Below are 18,935 nucleotides of genomic sequence, written 5' to 3'. Positions count from 1 at the left end.
AGCTGTTTTTTTTTCCTTTAATAGTAAACATCCCCAACAAATGCATTGCATTTGCATCAATTTTGTGATACACCATACGTTTGAGCTTTTGCATATCAACAAATTATTTTTTTAAATAAAAGCAGACTGCTTCAATTCAGAAATAGTTATACATTTTATACTTTGCACAATACTTGATGCGAATACTGTGGAAATGTGCTTAAACTCTGCAATAAAGAGGCACGTGCCACACTGGGAGCTTTTCCATTTATTTGATTAAAAAATAACACCCGTCGCGAGGCGCGGCTCCGCCCACCGCTGACCAAACCGGAAGTGTAGCTGTTGTTGTCACACTGGAAGAAGATGGCTGCCGCTCCGACTTTTTTCAATGAAGACACCGATATTTCAACTTAATTTGGTTTTCTCGCATTGGAGCTACAGTCGTCCGCTATGCAACCCAGAAGGCAAGTCCACCCTGTTCGTTGAGATCCACGTCGCTTCGTCGCTTCGCGCCTCGGACGCCGCAACGTCATCAGCGTAGCTGGGAACTTAACAGTTCAGCCCACCGGGAACGAGCTAGCATGCTAACGTTAGCCGCGTTAGCCTCAACGGTCGGGCACCGACGAGCGCTCGCCTCTGCCCGGCCGCTGTCTTCACTGTGCTCGCAGTCGTCATCGAGCCAGGACCCGGTTCTACGCGGTTCAACCGACTCTCCTGCGCGTGTTTGCATGTGTCCCCTTTGCTGGAGCATTTAAAGTACACGCAAAGCATGAAACAACTCGGATGAAACAGTTTTGCACGCCGGTCGTTTTGCTCGTCTGTAGTGACCCGCCGGCCACACCGAGAGTATCCGCGTTGATGCATCTGTCGCGTGCATTCACTCGTGTGACCCCCCCGCTGTGTTGATGTACAGGCTGTGAATGGTCACTTTGGGAAGGTGACCGTGTGGGGCAGATTGGACAGCGTCGTCTACCCTCGCTTGCATCGGAGCTGGCGGTGGACCACAATGGTGAGTTTTCTCATCTCGTCCAAGTCCTGTGCAGTGCAGAACCACAGTGGTGCCTTGTAGTATAACAGCTGGTTCTCGGTGGTGACTCATCTGGTCCATTTCTCTCTTTATTTCCCAAAGCAACAAGTCTTGGAATATGCATTGGATCGAGCTGAGGTAAAGAAATGTATCCCAGTGCACGCATTGCATCGACTGTACGCTTCCCATGTTTGTTATTTGTTTGTTTGTTATGCACCAGCTGTTTCCTCGTACAAATAAATATGTTTTATTATCGATTCAGTACATTGTTGAAAGTGCTCGTCAACGACCAGCCAAAAGAAGAATTTCCACTGGCGGGAGGAAGAGTTTGTATCAGAAGCTCTATGAGCTGTACATCGAGGAATGTGAGAAAGAGCCAGAGTTAAAGGTTTGTGTTAAGTAACTTGACTCTTTGTTATGACCAAGTAGTAACGGCCAAGATTTCAAATCAGATTGATCGGTGAAACCTGTTTTAAATTATTAATTGTAAATATTTTCAGTTTTCTTTCATCATCCATCATCAAACTACTTATTAACATCGTCAAATAAACTGTGGTTACTGTGGATGGAAAGCAAAATCATTTTTAACTACTTAAGATTGTACTTGATCATATGGAATATTTGTCTCTTATGTCTGTTTTTTGTTTTTCTGAAGAATTTGAGGAGAAATGTGAATTTACTTGAGAAGCTGGTGTCTCAGGAGTCCGTATCATGTCTGGTGGTCAACTTGTACCCCGGGAATGAAGGCTATTCTTTAATGCTCAGGGGGAAAAATGGATCTGGTAAGAGAAGACGATGAAGCATGCCAATGTTATGCAGCTGTGTTCTTCGGGTGATTGAAACACAATAGCCTCATCTGTAACAATCGTGTTCTGTGTCGATTTTTAGATTCTGAAACTATCCGTCTGCCATATGAAGAAGGAGAACTCTTGGAGTACCTAGATGCGGAGGAGTTACCTCCTATTCTGGTGGATCTGTTGGAGAAATCACAGGTATCTGTTTGTTAAGGCCCATCTACAAATGTGCATAAATCATTTCGTTTTTAAAGGTTTTCCATGTATCAAATGTAAATTTAAAATGATTTGAATGTGAGGTATTAATGCACGTACTGTGAAGCACACTCAAGAGCTTCCGATTTTATATTTACGTCTTGAATGTATATATTAGCATAGTTTGTTATTGCTTTGTTATTTTGCCATCATCTGTTGCATGACGCCATGTGCAATTTGTCTCAGGTGAACATCTTCCATTGTGGCTGTGTAATAGTAGAGATGAGAGACTACAGGCAGTCTGGTAACACCAAGATGCCCACCTATCAGAGCAGACACATCCTGCTGCGGCCAACCATGCAGGTAAACAAATAAAATACACGGTAATATCCAATTGTAACTATTGTTGACATGTGTACTTACGCATGTTTATGCATTAGTGCGTTTATAATACATGTTCTATGTGTGAAAGTTTGGTTTGCGAGGCCAGTATCTGTGTGGAAAACAAATACTTAAGTGCTGTTTGATTTTGATCTGGAATGAGCGATACGGTAACTTACCATTAACCTTTAATGTAGAAAAGCTGAGTTGTTTAAATGTGTATTATTGCCCCGCAGACTTTGATCTGTGATGTCCATGCCATGACCAGTGACCACCACAAGTGGACGCAGGTACTGTGTCAACTCTCTCAATGAGAAAAAAAAACACACACATCGGACGTCTTGATTTGCCCCTTTGCCTTCGCTAATAAACGTTTGCTTGACCGTGATGGCAGTAAGCGCCATCACATTGGACCTGTGCGTTCTGTAGCCTCTGTTTCTCTCTTCTTTAGGATGACAAATTACAGCTGGAGAGTCAGTTGATTTTGGCCACAGCTGAACCTCTGTGCCTGGACCCCTCCATTTCTGTCACCTGCACAGCCAACCGCCTGCTGTACAACAAGCAGAAAATGAACACTCGCTCCATGAAACGGTACTGAACGCGCTCACGCGCTGCTCAGCTCACTTTGTGTTCTGGTACACAAGCAAAGGAATTGCCCGTCTTTGTTTTGTTTTGTTTTTGAAATAAAGGCTCTGAAGTTGTGAAGAAAAACAGTTAGTGAATAAAGCGAAATACACGATGATTCTAAGTCACCTCATTTGTATCGTAGGTGTTTCAAGAGGCACTCTCGAGCCGCCCTGAACAGGCAGCAGGAGCTTTCCCATCTTCCACCACAGCTACGACTCTACGACTACCTGCAGAGGAGGAAGGAGAGGAAACCTTCTCCCGCCGCTGACCTTAAGATCTCAAAGATCGGAAATGTGAGTAGTCAACATGCCCGCAATTTAACAAGCATATATATGGGTATATGTGTGCAGTGCACATCTGCAGATAAGACAAAGTTGATGGAGGCTGTATTCTATTTGTTTGATTTTCGTGTTTCTATCCATCACACTGATCCCATCAGTTCAGTTGTGCCACTTTTTCCCTTGGGCCCTTTGCTTCGTTTGTTGTCTGTTGGGATCTGCTAACGTACTTCAGCATTGCTTAATGCATGCCGTCATAGTGTGCCCTCCCTTGGTTTTGCTGATGCCTCCTTTCTGTTTTTCTCTTCGTTGCTTCCCGGCTGTCATCACTGGCAGTGTGTGGACATGTGGAAGCAGAGCAACTGCCAACTATCTGTACCAAAGGAAATTGATGTGAGTCGCCCGATGGTCCTCTACAACACGGTCCCCTAAACACTGAAGCCAACACCACATAAAACTAACTCAGCTCTTAGTTTGGCAGTTACAGCAAGGGCGTAACGAACCAGATGGAATTGTTGGTGTGTGTCTTTAGGTGGAGAAGTATGCTGTGGTTGAGAGATCTCTGCAGTTGGAGGACTCTCAGCCCACAACTGTGATCTGGCCTGCTGAGGTACGTGTGACAGCAGATTAACACCATGAGGGTACTGATCAATGTGGCTGTTTGCTGTTATTACTAAAGAGAGAGTAGCTGTGTGTAACGCTTAATGTGGAAAATGTTCCTCCTGCCTTAGGCACAGAGCCACTTGGTTTGGTATTCAAAAAAGGTGTTTGTTTAGTGCTAGCAATGACAACGGCGTGAACTCAGAAAATAAAGTTCCCAAGTGAACGGATATCCTTAAACCAACACATTTGAAGAAACATAAAACTGACGTGTAACACTTTCTTTACACAGGAAGTCGTAGATGACTACACGTTTGAATGTGAAGTTGGGGGCCAACCCCAGATGACCAAGGTGTCCATCTTCCAGTCAATGGGAGACCCGCTGGTGTATGGGAAGATCTACTGCGCTAAAGAACCAAAAGCCGAAGAGGACAGCTCAGATCTCAAGCTCATACATTCCCCGTAAGGATGGCCTGTGATGCCACTGGAGCACTAGCATTCGAGAATGAGTGATCAAGACCTCATTTTAAATATCAACCTGAATTCACTTGCCGTCGTCTGTTTTGTCTCATTCACAGTTTCCTCATAGGCTCCAAGATAGATGCAGATCGGTGAGTCCTCCTGTTCGCCGCTTTGGTTGAACGTCCTGTCGAATGGTCCGTTTTTAGGGATGTGTTATTGGGAAAGCATGGTATAAATAAATGATGTGTTATGTCTGTTTCGTAGGTTTCTTACTCAGTACAAAGGAGTGTATGAGAGCGATGTGAAGTGCGAGGTCAAGATGTCCCATAACTCAGGCAGCGTGGGACAGGGGCCTCCCTCTCCAAGCAAAGACGAGGTAAGTACTTGCCAGTGGAAGTATGAGGTTTGCAGAATTACTCTTCCCTTTGAATAGGGACACCTCTACAGATTCAGCTTACACAAGTTGCTTCATAATAGAAGGAAAAGATTTAAATTTCCATAAATAAGCATTTGAAGTGTATTGAGCCTACTGAGCAAACTGGTTTGAATGTCATCTGCAGGGTGACGGTATTCCTCCACTGGTCCAGACGTCTGTTTTGGGAAAAGGGGGGAAGCATCGGCCCCCTCCCATCAAACTGCCTTCTGGATCAGGCAACAGCTCCTCAGGTACACCTGTTAAGTTTGACAAAGATTAATGGGCAGACATGCAGTGGCCGTGCGTACCTTCTTTGAGCAGGTTGGTATAAAACAAACACACAAGGAAGGGAAATGTGGATCGGTTGCCTCATTTGTGTAAAATAAAGTCATATGGTTATGAAGCGATAAAGTTTAATCTGTTAGGCTGGGTTTAGGTTTGTCTTCTAGCCGGAGCGGATCCTCAATGCTTCGTGCTTGTGGTGTTGAAACGGGGAACGTACGTATCTCAACGTAGCTCTTTTATTCCTCCAGGTAATCCATATAGTTCACAAACCACCAGTAGTCTACTCAAGTGTCCTACGCCCCCTCCAGCCAAAAGCCAGTCTCTGAACAGGAAGCACTCCATGGAGCTGAGCCAGGTGGGGCTCCTGTCACCTGCCTCCCTCTCCCCCATGGGCTCCACACAGAGTAAGTAGAGCTGAGTGCAACTGGCAGCTGTGCGAACGCCTCGTACCAGATTGTCTTAAGTGAGCTCTTGTCAAGCCTCACGTTTTCCAAGTCTAGAATTATTTCTGACAAATTATGAAAAATGACCGTGACGTGGTTCCAGGTCTTTGGAAATATGGAAGAGCACAGAAGGAAGAAAACCGCAGAGACGTATTTGATACTTGACAAGTAGACAGGAATTGCATCAGCACTAGCACTGTGGCAATTATGTATTCTGAGCAAACCCATCTGTTCAGCACGTTGCCAGCCAAAGAGTGGAGGTTTTGACCAGAGCCTTATAAGTTAACTTTTCAGCTGTTGATTCCTCTGGCCATTGTTTGACATTTTCAAATAAAAACTACACAGAATTGCCAGCATTGTAAATCTCATAGCTGAATTTAGCCCTCTCCGTCGTCTGCATCGTTTGATCTTGACCTCCCCCCCCCCCCCCCTCTCTCTGTTTCAGGATCGGGGACCCCCAAGTCCTCCACCCCCACACCCACCAACACGCCGTGCTCGACGCCGCACCCCGCCGACGCCCTCTGCGCTCCTCTCTCGTTGACCCCCACCCCTTCGGATCCCCCCATGCTCCAGAGCCAGTCGCAGCCCGCCCTCCTCACGCCGTTCGCCCAGCAGCAGCTGGCTCTCAGCCAGCCGATGCCCGTCATGTCCATTCCCCTGCCCACCATGGGCACGTCCATCGCCACGGGGACCACCTCGTCGCAGGTCATGGCCAACGCGGCGGGGCTCAATTTCATCAACGTGGTCAGCTCCGTCTGGTAGGGATGAGATCTCCAGGTCTCCGATGCCTCTCTTTTACCCGCCAGTCGCTGTCACTCTTCATGACCATCACGTACTGTTTGTGTAGCAGTCCTCAGACCTTGATGAGTGGCTCCAACCCCATGCTGGCTCCCGGTCTTAACTTGAGCGGAATCCTTCCACCTGGAGGACTGATGCCCACCATGCAGTCCGCGGCGCAGGCCGGTAAGAGATTTCAATGCAGTGTCGCAAAAAGTATTACTTTAGTGGGTAATTAAACATGCTAGGCTAGCGGAGTGCAGGTTACCCTGCCAATAAACTCCCCCTGCTGACATTGCATTCAATTCCAGCCCCATGGATGCTGACCCTGATTAGACTGCTGTCTGAGGACTCCATTTTACTAAAAGAATGCTGTCATAGTTTTAAAATGTGCTGCATATCCAGGTCCAGTAAAAGAGGCCCAGTAGGTCTAATGATACAAACCAGATAAGTTGATATAGTAAGGAAACTTGTGTATGTCTCTACTATTTAGTCTGGTGAATGTGAGGTCGATTTGTGTTCCAGGGAGTCCTTTTGGCTTGAACAGCAGCGCTGGGTTGAGACCACTGAACCTACTGCAGGTATGTGTTCCAGCTAGTCTGTAAGGCTGCTAGTAGAATGCACATGGTGTTTGTTTGCTACAGCCGCTGTCCTGATCCTGCACCTCTGTTGCTGCACCTGGAACAGCGATGAGATATGTGTTTGAATCGACGACACAGCGCTATTTCCTCGCACTCTGTACTGTTTGATAGCTTTGTTAATTCTCCTGTTTCCCTCTGCTCTTGTCCACTTTTCTTTGCTTACATGTGCATCATTCCTTTCCCATCTGCCTCTCCTCTCTGCACCTCCTCATCTCCCCTTCTGTTCCTCGTCAAATTTTTGTACGTTGTACGTGTGTGTGTGTGTCTGTGTTAATGTCTCCAGATCCCCACTGGTCCTCTCATCTTTAACCCTCTGCAGCAGCAGCAGCAGCTGTCACAGTTCTCCCCACAGCAGAGTCAGTCGGCCACCTCCAGCCCTCAACAACAGGGAGAGATGGTGAGACGCACAATTGCATTCACATGCAGTTGCATACAAACACACACACACATGATATAGTCAAGTTGAGAACAAGAATTTGACATTGCTCGAATGTCCCGGTTATAGCCAAGACCTGCAGATCTTTGAAATGATCTCATGACATCTGTTAAGGCGCTTTTTTTCATCCTGAAGCAAGTTGCAATGAATAATGGGAGAAAAGCCCAGAATGCATTAGTGCCAACGCAACACTGACATGTTCAAGAAAAGGCTGTAGCAGAAGCTGTAACTACTGTCAAAACACCTCATAACCACATAATAGCTGGTACTGCAGACAATCATCTTTTAAAACTCAGTCTTGATAATGTTCTTTGTCTGGGTCTTTGTAAATAACTTAAACCAATGCTGGGGCTCTTGAAGGAAAAAGTGTTTGAATCTTTAAAGATGTCAAAAACACCAGAGAGCTGTTTTAATTGATTGACTTGATTTGATACTGTACACGTTGCCGCTTTAGTCTTGGTAGGGTGAGGATTTGTGTGTGTGTGTGTGATGACCTCACTGACCTGTTTTTTGTGCCTGACTGCTTTTGCAGGGGGATCAGGGGTGCGATCAAAGTTTAGGAAACCAGCAAACAGCGGTCATCAACCTGGGAGTCGGAGGCTTCATGTCTTCTCAAGCAGCAGGTATGACCAACACACACACAAACAGACACCAAAATACACATCACAGTCCTCTAAAACATTTCCCTTTTGATTATTCCGTTAACCTTGAATTGACATCATACCCCTAATAAGATGAGATGTCCTCATGTATTAATTCATAAGTTTTGTATATTAGGAGTCAGGGTATGTGACTGCATATGATAATGACACCGTGTCCGTCAGCGTAGCATGTGACAACTGACAGGAGGGACTCAACTTCCTCTTCTTCTCTGCTGCAATCTGTTTTTTTATTTTACTTTTGTTGTTTTCTCTTGTCCCCACCCGTATTTCTTTCCTTGCACCACTGCCTTCTCAACTTGCCCTGCTCACTCCCACCTGTCGGGCCCATCCCATTTATGCTATTTCTACCTAAAAATGTGCGTGCACACGGCCATTCACCGGTGCTGTTTGTTGGCCTCCCTGCTTCCTCTTTTGGTCTTCTCCTTCTTTCATCTTGTCTCTCCCCATGACTATGTGTGGTTGAACATCACTGAAACCTTCCACCCCTCCCTTACCACCCCCCCCAAATTCATCCCCCTTTTGGACGTGTGTGTGTGTGTGTGTGTGTGTGTGTGTGTGTGTGTGTGTGTGTGTGTGTGTGTGTGTGTGTGTGTGTGTGTGTGTGTGTGTGTGTGTGTGTGTGTGTGTGTGTGTGTGTGTGTGTGTGTTTTCTCTCTCCACACTTTACTCCGTTCCTTCTCCTGCTTCACTCTCTCTTGCCGCCACATCCTTCCCTTTGGGGTTCCCTCTCTCCCTCCTCCCCCCCTTAGTGCTGTCCCAGTTGGGCTGTGGGCTGGACGGGTCTGCGTCCCCGCTGCCTTCTCCAAGGCTTCAGCAGCAGCACCAACCACAGATCCAAGTAATACAGCAACTTTAACATCTATATACACATGCACATACAACGTTAAGAGCTGCTACAAGATTCACCAGCCAACTTCCCATGCCTTTCTTTAACAGGCAGGCACGTATGGTGCTTTTGTGTAAGCATAATGACATATATATGTTCATTATTCACTACTGAGAAACATTTTAATAAAAAAGGGAAACCACAAACAGCCGTTTACTGTATGTCACAGAATAAAATACAACTGTGGCCCCTTGGAAGCAGAATTTTATGGGGAACATTTTATTTTTGTTGAATGTTGTATGCAGTAAAAAATCTGAGAACATAATTCTCATTTTTACTTTAAATTGTAGGTGAAACCATATTCCAGAGGGCCTGATTCTCATCAAGATGTTTTTGTTATAGATCTACTCTAACTTGTGTTGTATGTTTGGATAATATGTTGTTTGATAAAGATACAGCTCAGCAACGCATACACACACACACACACAGAGCTTGTGGCACTTCCAATGGCAGCAACTAACAGCGTGGCCAGCTGGGAGGCATGTTCAAAGCTTTTCGCGACAGGATAGGGAATAGTAAATGTCAGTTGGTGCTGCTGAAGTGCTGACAGCATCATGAAGGATGAGAGGTGACGGACTGTGAGCATGAATGTTGAGGTGTTTCAAGATCGTTTTTTTTTGCCCAGTTGAAGTTGCTGACTTACTCTGAGCAGAAAGCACGGTTGCCCCCTGCATGTAGGTCTTTGCCAGGAGCACAGGCAATGATCTGTGGCGCCCGAACGCCACTGGCGCTGCTTGACTGCTTCCTGCCTCACTCCCAAACTCACCCAAACCTCCAAATTCTTCATCTTTCTTCTTCTTCTTCTTCTCCCTCCCCTCTGCAACCCATTAACCCCTCTACTGTGTTTCTCTGCACACTCCTCCTGTATGTCGAACCAGGCTTTGGTTCAGCTTCACTAACCCATGAAACTTGTGGATAATTATAGTTTCATAACACAATACATTATGCTGGTAAGCTGAGACATCATTTTAGGAAGTGTGCTCGACAGTGAATGCCTTTTTGAACCATGACAGGATCATCCTGAAATCTCCCGTGTTTCATTTTGTGCACAGTTGCAATTCTTGCAGCACCAAATGCAGCAGCAGAAAATGGCTATGGGAGCAGCAGCGCCTCAGGGGGCAGCGCCACGGCAACATACCGCCAGCCAACCAAGAAGTAAGAGGAAGAGGAGCATGCCACAGCCCCTCCCGAAGTTATGAGAGACTGAAATCACAAAACAACTCTTCCCTCCTCCCAGCAACACTAGGACATGAATGATCCATACTGTGCTCTTTGTCTGACTCACTGTGGAGACTGCAGACAAAGAAAACAACCTTTCGGTGTCTTCTTCCAGCTGACAAATGTGTATGTGACGGTTGTCAGAGGTTTTGGAGAACCAGGACTTTGTCTACCACAGGGCATTGGGTTTTTGAAGGCCAGGGAGTCCTACACTTAAAGAACCCCAGTGGTATTTTTTAGATGAAAACAGAAAAAGATGGTTTCTGGTAGGCGGCAGGCGGCACATCACCCCTTCAGGAAGACGTCTCACTACGGGGGCAGAAAGGGTGAGGATTTGACTAAATGACATGAGCGTGCGTGTCTGACACCCCCCCCCCCCCGCCTCTGCTTGGTTGACACCGGTACAAACTGCCCTTTAAGCACGGATCCCAGTGAGCTTGTCGACACCAAATCCTCCACATAACCACGACGTGTGAAAATGCAAATCGAATCTTGGAGTAGTGCCTGGGGGGGCCGCTCTCTACCTCTCAAGTCTGTTGGAAGTCTTTTCTTCTGTTGGCCATCCAGGCACAGGGCTCAAACCAAGGACTCAAGATGAAGATGCAAGACGGTGCGTCTGCTTTTGTACAGCGCATTTTGAAAAGGCATTTCCTTTTAAATTGTTCAGGAGCCACGAGTGTATTCTTATGAGACATCAATAGAGTGTGTGTATGCGAGACATTTCTGGACACTGAGAAATAATTTTTTAAGCAGTCTTTGTCAGCAGTTTTATTGTTATTAAAAAAAAAAAAAGAATATATATTGACAGTGGAAAATACAGCTTTTAGATAAACAAAAATTGTTGTCTGAGGCTCTTTATTTTGCGGCTTTCACGCTGAGTACCACTTTGCCAATGAGTTTTTGGATCTCTCTCTGTCTCGTTGTGGCTCTGTTGATGCACTCCTGAAGCTTCTCTCCCGACAGTGGCGTCCCACCTGAGGACAGAGGGAAAGGTAGTTAGAGGTTTCTTTCCATTCAAACCCACACGATAGCAGAAATAATTTTAGATACAACAAACGGGTATTAACTAAAAACCTAGATTACATTGGTGTATCGATTGTAAAATGATTTATTTTCAATTTTACACAAAAACAGCATCATCTTTTTAAGCACTAAAAAATGTGGATTCCTGCTGAATGGTTTCCTGTTAGTCTACAGGAAATGTTATCGACACCGAGTAAAAGCTCCAAGGGAGTCCAGTCATTACAGGCAGAGTGTCTGACCTGGTTTATGTACAATGCAGAGTCGATCTTCATCATCTGTCACCACAGTGAGGTGAGCAGTCGACAGACTCTCCTCATCAGATGTGGGGTCCACGATCAGTATGGAGCTGCACGGAGAGTAGGCCAGGATTACAAAAGATGGGGTGTAAATCCTGGCTAGACAATCTGAAACGTATTGACATACTCATCAAAGATGCAAAAAGAGGTGCCGACTGGATGTTTGCAAATATTCAGCCCATGTCGCTTTTCGAAGTTAACCTCTGGTAAACTAGTCTCTGTGTTGATGGTGACCTCCGGGAGCTGTGCTGTAGGGAGCAGGTAGACTGTTAATATACTAATGAAAAGCAGCTTCCAAAAAGAGCCCATTGTGTATAAAGCACATACTGTTCTCCAGGGCAGCTAGCAGGGCAATGATGCAAGCGTCCAACACGTTCCCATCGTAGTCCAGACACATCATGTCACAGTAGAGCACCCAGCAGAGCTGCAGGCACAATCAGCAGAATCAGGACCAATCACCCAACTTTAACAACATTCACAGTCTTTTTGGCTCCGGTGCACAATGCATGGATTTACCTTTCCTCTTCCAATGCACAAGTCCTCCGTTTGCATCAACTCAGAGCTGCAACCCAAATATAAAAGGAAATGTGGGTTAATAAAAGGGGGCAGCGAGCAATGAGACCGTTAGCTGACGCCTGATGCTGTGAAATGAAAACTAAAAACGTGTGTAAAAATATGTCGCACCTTTCAATTACATCGGCGACGAACTGGCTGGCAGCCTGCGCCTGCTCTCCCGGCGGGCCGGGCCGAAACCGGGAGGAACACAGCGGAGGCAGGTCCACGTTGGGCACTGAGAAGGTAGGGAACAGCACTGCAGTAAGGGTCCGTGTGTTCATTTGGCGTATGTTGCTTTAAATCTATGTTTTGCAACCACTGCACTTACCTATGTAGCCTTTACCTGGCGCCTCCACTGCCGGGGTCGTCAGCTCCTGCGGATGAAGAAACACAAGTCAGAGAACCCGACTGGGATTCATTGAGATGCGGTTTTTACTTGCATTACGTGTGCATGATAATTTACCGCCTTGATGCCACAGATGACTGTGGTGTTTCCAACCTTCACCAGGGCTGAGCCATCGGCTGTGGATATGGACCCTGAACAGACCAGAGAAAAACATTTGTATGTAGACAAAGAGAAAAAAGGTTCTCCACAAAATTCGCTATCGATAACAATCAACGCCGTTTCTCACCTATGTTTAGAGTTGTGCTTCTGAACTCGGACAGCTCGCGTCCATCAGGACGACAGTCTTCTTTCTGGATGAGGAAGCATTTGAATGTTAAATAGCAGCTGACAAGTCACTGAAAGTCACTCTGCAGAGCAAGCTCAAGTGTAACTTTGGGCTGAAGTCATCTTTTTTTTTTGTGTGGTTTAATCGCTTACCAGAAATCTCCGGTGGTACTCCAGAGGCTCAGCAACTCTGGGAGTGTACAAGTGCACAGGTACGGGAGTCAATTAGACATTAGTTTAAAGAATGAAATGATATACGTCAATAAAAACAGGAGAGTGAGATATGCCTCATAACATTAGCTAACGTTAGTTATTGTTTCTGTCCTTTAACTTTCTCACTTATTCGCATTAGTAAGACAGTTCACTGTAGCACTCAACAACAGAAGAGAACACGTCTTTGGAAGATCTAAATGAAAAGTGCTCCTATTCCTACAGGAGCCAACGATCACACCTAACGCTAATTAATAATGTATAAATAATTTAACATCTGAAGATTTTACGAATGAATAATGTTACTTAGTGTAACAGCGCAAGTCTGTCAGCCTTACTTGAAGCCGGCCGCCATGATGTTTTGATTGCACCACGTGTGTTTGTTGGACGTCCTACGGTGGCCTGGAGGAAGAGGTTCGCAAGCGATGAAAACCCAATTTGGATATAAATAAATTCAATCACAGATTTTTTTAATTTTTTCAAATTTTTTAATAAAGCAATTTTAGCATTGGGTATTTAACAAAAGACAGTATTTGAATTTGGTTTGGAATTGCTTTTTAAATACCAATTCAATAGAACCACAACAACGAGAGAGCCACGTACCTACTTGGAGAGATATTTTAAGTCATGAAGAAAGATATTTAATTCTTGAATTAATGTTATTTACGACATGTGTAAAAAATAAGACTTTACACTACTAATTTAAAAGACCCAGTTAGCGTTTGTTTCAACCAGTGCGTTTCCTCTGGTCGTTCCCCTTCCTGTCCAGCAGGTGGCGGTGGAGTCGCTGCAGACTCTCGCAGCGCCGCTCGGTGCCCTCTTGCCTCTAACTGATGATGTGTCGAGAAATTCCTGCTACTTCCGCGTCGCCGCTGTGTTCAGTTTTGATTGGCAGTGGAGTTCATTGAGCCGCCTAGATAGCAATGGAAAATACAAAGACTCTTATATAGTGATCCCACCTTATGACGCTCGTATATTCTTGTATATTTAGGGACGTCCCTGGTGATTTAGACACGAAGCGACGCAAAGGAGAAAGTACGCTAGCTTTTTAGCTAGCCACTTTGGGGTCTGTCAATTGCTGCAGGCTAACTTATGGAAACATGGATTTCCTCTGTGAAATAGTTCAAGCCTTGGTGGCATTGGCAGCTCTAAGTGTTATTGTGGTAAGTAGTTATGATATTCAGTTAATATTGTATTAGCAGAGATCATTTGTAGCTTATAACTTATACTTTATAACTGCTTTTTCCATAAGAAGTTCTCGAAACAATCTAATGGTCTTTTTGTATCTTCTAATGTTGAGATAATTACCTAATTTTTTCTTTCTGCGTTTAATCGTAAACACAATTAATCACGAGGAAATCCAGACCTAAATGCTCCAAAGCAGTAAGAATAGTGACGAAACAAACAGAATAGAATACGACAGCAAACCGGTATAAATCATGAAACTGCACCATCACACCGATCTCTTGTCTGGCCCAAAAAAAACACAAATACCACAATACATAATTCAGTTTATAGTATGACAATCCGAAGTTATTACACCTCATACAAATAGTACTCGCTCTAAAGTATAGAATACATTAACACAGTTCCCCTCATTTATGTCAGAGAATGTATTTACACTCAGCAAACAACCTAACGACAATAGTCCCGTTTTCCCATGTTTCCCGTGTCAGGTGCTCATAATAGCACACGTCACCGCCGAGATGGTGACGCTCACCCGCCACGAGAAGGAGAAATACTTCCTCACCGTGACCGGCGAGAAGGAGCTCTTCCCCAGCCTGCACGATGCCTCTTCCAGGGAGCTCTCGGTGGTGATCCCGGCCTACAACGAGGAACTCCGAAGTGAGTGTTTGATGATGTGTGTCCGGAACCTCCTCAGCATTCAGTGGAATGGTTGCAGGTTATATCCCATAATCCCATTCTCTCAGATGTAATGTCAGTACACACCTGCCGTGGGTAACAGGCACTAATATGCGTGTGGGTGTGTTTCATTGCAGTGCCAGTGATGTTGGATGAAGCTACCGAGTACTTGGAGAACAGACAGGTAAGTGCTCAGCCTCTCGTCGGCAGTGATGAACTAAATCATATCATTACGTACATTATTGTGAGTGAAAAGTTTGAGTCTGAAAATGAGTCTTGGTGATGATGAAAGGCAGGTTCATTTTTTATCATCCCTTGATAGAAAGCTGTCATTCGGTAATTTTCAATGTTGTCAGTAGGTGGCGGCATTCAACAAGAAATGTCACTTTTAATATGTCCCTTATTCCTTATTTCCTCACTGCAGAAGCAGCAGCCCTCTTTTACCTATGAGGTCATCGTGGTCGACGACGGCAGCAAAGACAAAACGACTGAGGTGATTTTTTGCGTCCAACTATGTCACTAAAAGACCTTTCAAAGATAAACCAATAGACATTGGTTTCATGCTGTGCTGCTGTCCCGCCAGGTTGCGTTGCGGTACAGTAGGAAGTACGGTGCTGATAAAGTTCGGGTGCTGACACTGGTGAATAACCGGGGGAAAGGAGGAGCGGTGCGGATGGTGAGACCGTAAATACTGAGCTCCAATACATGTGAAAAAAGTCCAAAAGTAATAGGTGGGATTATATTTTGTGTTGATTCTACTTTGTGATGTTGTTTAATCTAAAAAGGGAGCTCTGAGCTCCAGAGGGAAACTCATTCTGATGGCCGATGCTGACGGAGCCACGAAGTTTGCTGACATTGAGAAAGTGGAGGCTGGACTTAACGCCCTCAACCCTAAACCGGTGTGTTGTGGTCTTTTTCAGGCTTTTTGTTATCATGTTGTCAGGTGGTTACACTACTAAAAATGTCTGTCTGTACATTAGGAGAACATGGCAATTTCTTGTGGTTCCAGAGCTCACCTGGAGCAAGACTCCGTTGCCCAGGTAACCGTCTCTCTTTGACATTTTTTAATGTCTCACAGACCTGTGTCCATCAAACCATTAACAACCTCTGTCGTGTCTCTGATACAGCGGTCTATGTTTCGTACATTCCTCATGTATGGCTTTCACTTCCTGGTGTGGTTCTTTTGCGTGAGAGGGATCAAGGACACGCAGTGCGGATTCAAGCTTTTCACGCGCGAGGCCGCCCTCAAGACCTTCTCTTCCCTCCATGTAGAGCGATGGTAAGGACTCCCCCCTCCACCATACACACCATGAACATTGGTTCAAAATGCACTGTTTGAACATCTGTTGTATACTATTATCTTGTTTCCTTCTCACAGGGCTTTTGATGTGGAGCTCTTGTATATTGCCCAGTGTTTCAAAATCCCCATCGCAGAGGTGGCGGTCAACTGGACTGAAATAGAAGGTGGGGTTTTAATGGAATACATGTGTCCTCACACTGTGCTCTCTATGATATTGTTATCTTGGTTGGATGATATGCTTTTTCGGTGATTTTGTGTGTCTTTCAATTATTCCTGGTGCATATTAACATTTTGTTAATAGCATTTTAAAGTGGTTTATTGTTCTTTTATCTTGTGTTTTTGACTTGACTATTACTTGACACTTACTGCACTATTATAGAACATCTATAAGCAGTAAATGTCAGCAAACCCGGCATTCTCCCCTTTCTCAAATAATCACACAATGAATTGCCTTCGCTTTTTCTCTGCCAGGATCCAAGCTGGTCCCGTTTTGGAGCTGGCTGCAGATGGGACGAGACCTTTTTTTCATTCGCATGCGCTATTTCACGAGAGCCTGGAAACTGCAGTCAGCGCGTAAGACCGACTAGCTAACACAGAGAGCGCCTTTCAACAAGGATATCGAAGACCCGGGGCGAGGTGGGATGAGACGCCGTGTCCGTCATTTACTGCCATCAAGAACAATGTACATCACATCTTTCTCCTCTGCAAACGTCATCGCGTGTGATGTGTTGACACGGTTGTGAGTCCTTCGTGGGTCCTGCCTTGTTTCTTCTTTTTTACAGTGTGTATTGCAGCTTGTGATGGCCGCTGTTACACAGACATCTCTCTTGCCGCGGCTTTCAGAGTGCCTGTATTATTGATCCGGTTATTATTGTTACCCAATGTTTGTTTTGTGGCCAATCAGCTGTAAGTAACAGGGACGATGATGTGTATGATTGGGATGGGTAGAATGAAAGTTACTATATGAGGGATGGGATTGTAGTTTTGAGGAAACGCACTTGTGGATTGATGTATGACTTGAACCAAAATAAAAATGGCAACGATTTATGATTTAATAATTGTCAATCTAATGACTATCACTGTAACAATTAGTCAGTTAACTGATGAGTTGGTCAATAGAAATAAAACTTTTTCTAGTCGATTCATATTAACAAACTTTATACATTACTTTTTTAAATAGAACTTAAGTTTCCAAAAAGAAGAAAATAGAGAGAATTATTATTTATTATTATATAATATTATAATTATTTGTATCTTTAAACTGAAGGATTTACCTAACAAAATTAGGTCTGAATAAGTGATTTATATTGTTTCTTTAGTGTAACTATTGCAATGTGTGGTGTGTCTCTTTGCAAGGACACACACACAAACCCTCTCACTGCTGATGTGATCTTTTTTGGAAGTGCCTGATATCACCCTGCAGATGTGTCTTGTCCACGCAGCGTGCACAGTTCCTACTCGGGATCAGACATCCTGCAGAAGGACCTGGCTCCACGGACACATCGGTTCAATATTATTACGAGAAATCTGCACCATCTGACCCCACTCGCAGTTTATTTAATTAGTATAAAATTAGATTTAACCTCTGAAATCACCCGATCAGACGTTTTGGCAGTCTTGAGTAAACGAAGTTCCTCACAGTGTTTTTTTTCTCCTTTCTTTTCTTCTTGTATGCACGCCCGAGGTCGCAGAGATGCGGATGTCTGTCGCTCTGGGGGCCTCTCGGGGCCCCCGGGGAGCGCATCCTGTCCGTCTGTCTGCCCTCTGCGACCAGACAACACACACAGAGCCAGCGGGCCGTAATCCGTCTGCCACTTTTCAGCTTCCTTCCTGGAGGAGCTCTTTAGGTGACGACATTTACAAGAATAGTTCATTGATCCATTTGATTCACTGCGGGAGGGGCACTTAAAACTTGTGCGTGAAGCCCTAATGGATGCGCTTTTTAATTGAAACACCTGGAGGTAAAATCAATCCAAAGGTTGAACAAACAGCTCGTGTAGGAGGTTCACATCCCGGACTAGACACCTATTAGTGACGCGCGGCACTTCGTCCGGGTGGAGCCGCTCGATGACCGCACCTGGTGGTGTTTGGGAGAAAGAAATATCGGTTTCTTTTATTTATTTTTGACATGACCCCCCCCCCCTCCAGAGTGCTGGGAATATTGTTGCGGACCGCAGCAGTTGCTGTAAACTGGAAATGTCAAACTTGTAGACTCGCTGTCGCCAGCCCGGGATTGCGTCACTAACCGGACTAGCCGCGGCACTCCCGATAAAGCGTCGTATCCATCCGCGATGCGAAAGACCTCATACGGCTCCTAACAATAGAAAACCAAACAGCTTCACTTGGACAAAGAGGATTTAAAAAAAAGTACCACTGAATTTGGGGTGGGGTTCCGTCTTTACATGCAACCGGATATTCATAATATTACTTATTTCCTTTCATTAAAACACTCCACCTAAACTCTATTCATCATTATTATAATTACTAATGGTTTGCACAGCAGCCTGTATATGAGCCAATAACCAAACACAAATCAAGGAATTATACAAACTAATAGACATTTAACTTCAAGGTAAGATGCACAGTATGGATCATACATTACAGACCATTTTTCAATTTATTTTTTTGTATGCCTATCCGTACGAATCTGAAGGCAAACATGTGTGATTGTTTTCCTGTCCTCCGTTAGAGCCTCTGACAGGGAGCCCACGAGCTCAGGTGGAGCCACGGGCACGCGCGTACCTGCGTGCAGTTGAAGTGCATGAATCTGAAATTCTGTGAAAGTTGCAAGAGGGGGGACAGGGGGGACGGGCGGGGGGCGGAGGGATCTCACAGGGAGGCGCTGCGGTTCCAGCCAGGCTGACGCCGCCGTGGCTGTGTGGCGCTCGGCTGGGGCTGCTGGAGGAGCGGAG

At 45.1% G+C, this 18,935-nt stretch overlaps 3 protein-coding genes across 10 annotated transcripts; 2 read left to right on the top strand and 1 right to left on the bottom strand.

The window, feature by feature from the left end:
• Positions 1–282: 282 nt before the first annotated feature.
• Positions 283–10,944, top strand: supt20 (SPT20 homolog, SAGA complex component). Of its 8 annotated transcripts, none has more exons than XM_078106588.1 (24): positions 287–443; positions 893–988; positions 1,109–1,144; positions 1,269–1,394; positions 1,662–1,788; positions 1,895–1,998; positions 2,242–2,358; positions 2,613–2,666; positions 2,828–2,967; positions 3,146–3,296; positions 3,618–3,674; positions 3,814–3,891; positions 4,174–4,343; positions 4,460–4,492; positions 4,608–4,719; positions 4,904–5,009; positions 5,292–5,447; positions 5,932–6,244; positions 6,337–6,449; positions 6,789–6,844; positions 7,224–7,301; positions 7,873–7,963; positions 8,752–8,840; positions 9,941–10,944. In XM_078106588.1, exons 2-24 carry the CDS (start codon positions 986–988, stop codon positions 10,085–10,087), a joined length of 2,457 nt encoding a protein of 818 aa, XP_077962714.1. In that variant the 5' UTR covers positions 287–443; positions 893–985; the 3' UTR covers positions 10,088–10,944. The 8 variants fall into 8 exon arrangements, with proteins under 8 accessions (XP_077962715.1, XP_077962714.1, XP_040037932.2 ...); XM_040181998.2 differs by having other exon boundaries at positions 7,188–7,301; XM_040181999.2 differs by having other exon boundaries at positions 6,334–6,449.
• On the bottom strand, positions 10,860–13,285 carry exosc8 (exosome component 8). Its single transcript, XM_040182015.2, has 11 exons — positions 13,199–13,285; positions 12,804–12,840; positions 12,613–12,676; positions 12,444–12,517; positions 12,309–12,354; positions 12,110–12,215; positions 11,942–11,987; positions 11,753–11,849; positions 11,553–11,673; positions 11,369–11,475; positions 10,860–11,080 (listed from the first exon to the last, which is right to left on the bottom strand). Exons 1-11 carry the CDS (start codon positions 13,213–13,215, stop codon positions 10,962–10,964), a joined length of 834 nt encoding a protein of 277 aa, XP_040037949.1. The 5' UTR covers positions 13,216–13,285; the 3' UTR covers positions 10,860–10,961.
• Positions 13,286–13,631: 346 nt separating this feature from the next.
• alg5 (ALG5 dolichyl-phosphate beta-glucosyltransferase) lies at positions 13,632–17,078 on the top strand. The gene is made up of 10 exons (XM_040182014.2): positions 13,632–14,023; positions 14,537–14,705; positions 14,861–14,907; positions 15,148–15,216; positions 15,307–15,399; positions 15,509–15,622; positions 15,704–15,763; positions 15,851–16,002; positions 16,102–16,187; positions 16,495–17,078. The coding sequence occupies exons 1-10, from the start codon at positions 13,961–13,963 to the stop codon at positions 16,608–16,610; spliced, it is 969 nt and encodes a 322-aa protein (XP_040037948.1). The 5' UTR covers positions 13,632–13,960; the 3' UTR covers positions 16,611–17,078.
• Positions 17,079–18,935: the final 1,857 nt, after the last annotated feature.

Source organism: Gasterosteus aculeatus, chromosome 7, assembly GCF_964276395.1.
Source record: "Gasterosteus aculeatus chromosome 7, fGasAcu3.hap1.1, whole genome shotgun sequence".
Classification (NCBI taxonomy): domain Eukaryota; kingdom Metazoa; phylum Chordata; class Actinopteri; order Perciformes; family Gasterosteidae; genus Gasterosteus; species Gasterosteus aculeatus.
This window is presented reverse-complemented; position numbering and strand designations above follow the sequence as displayed.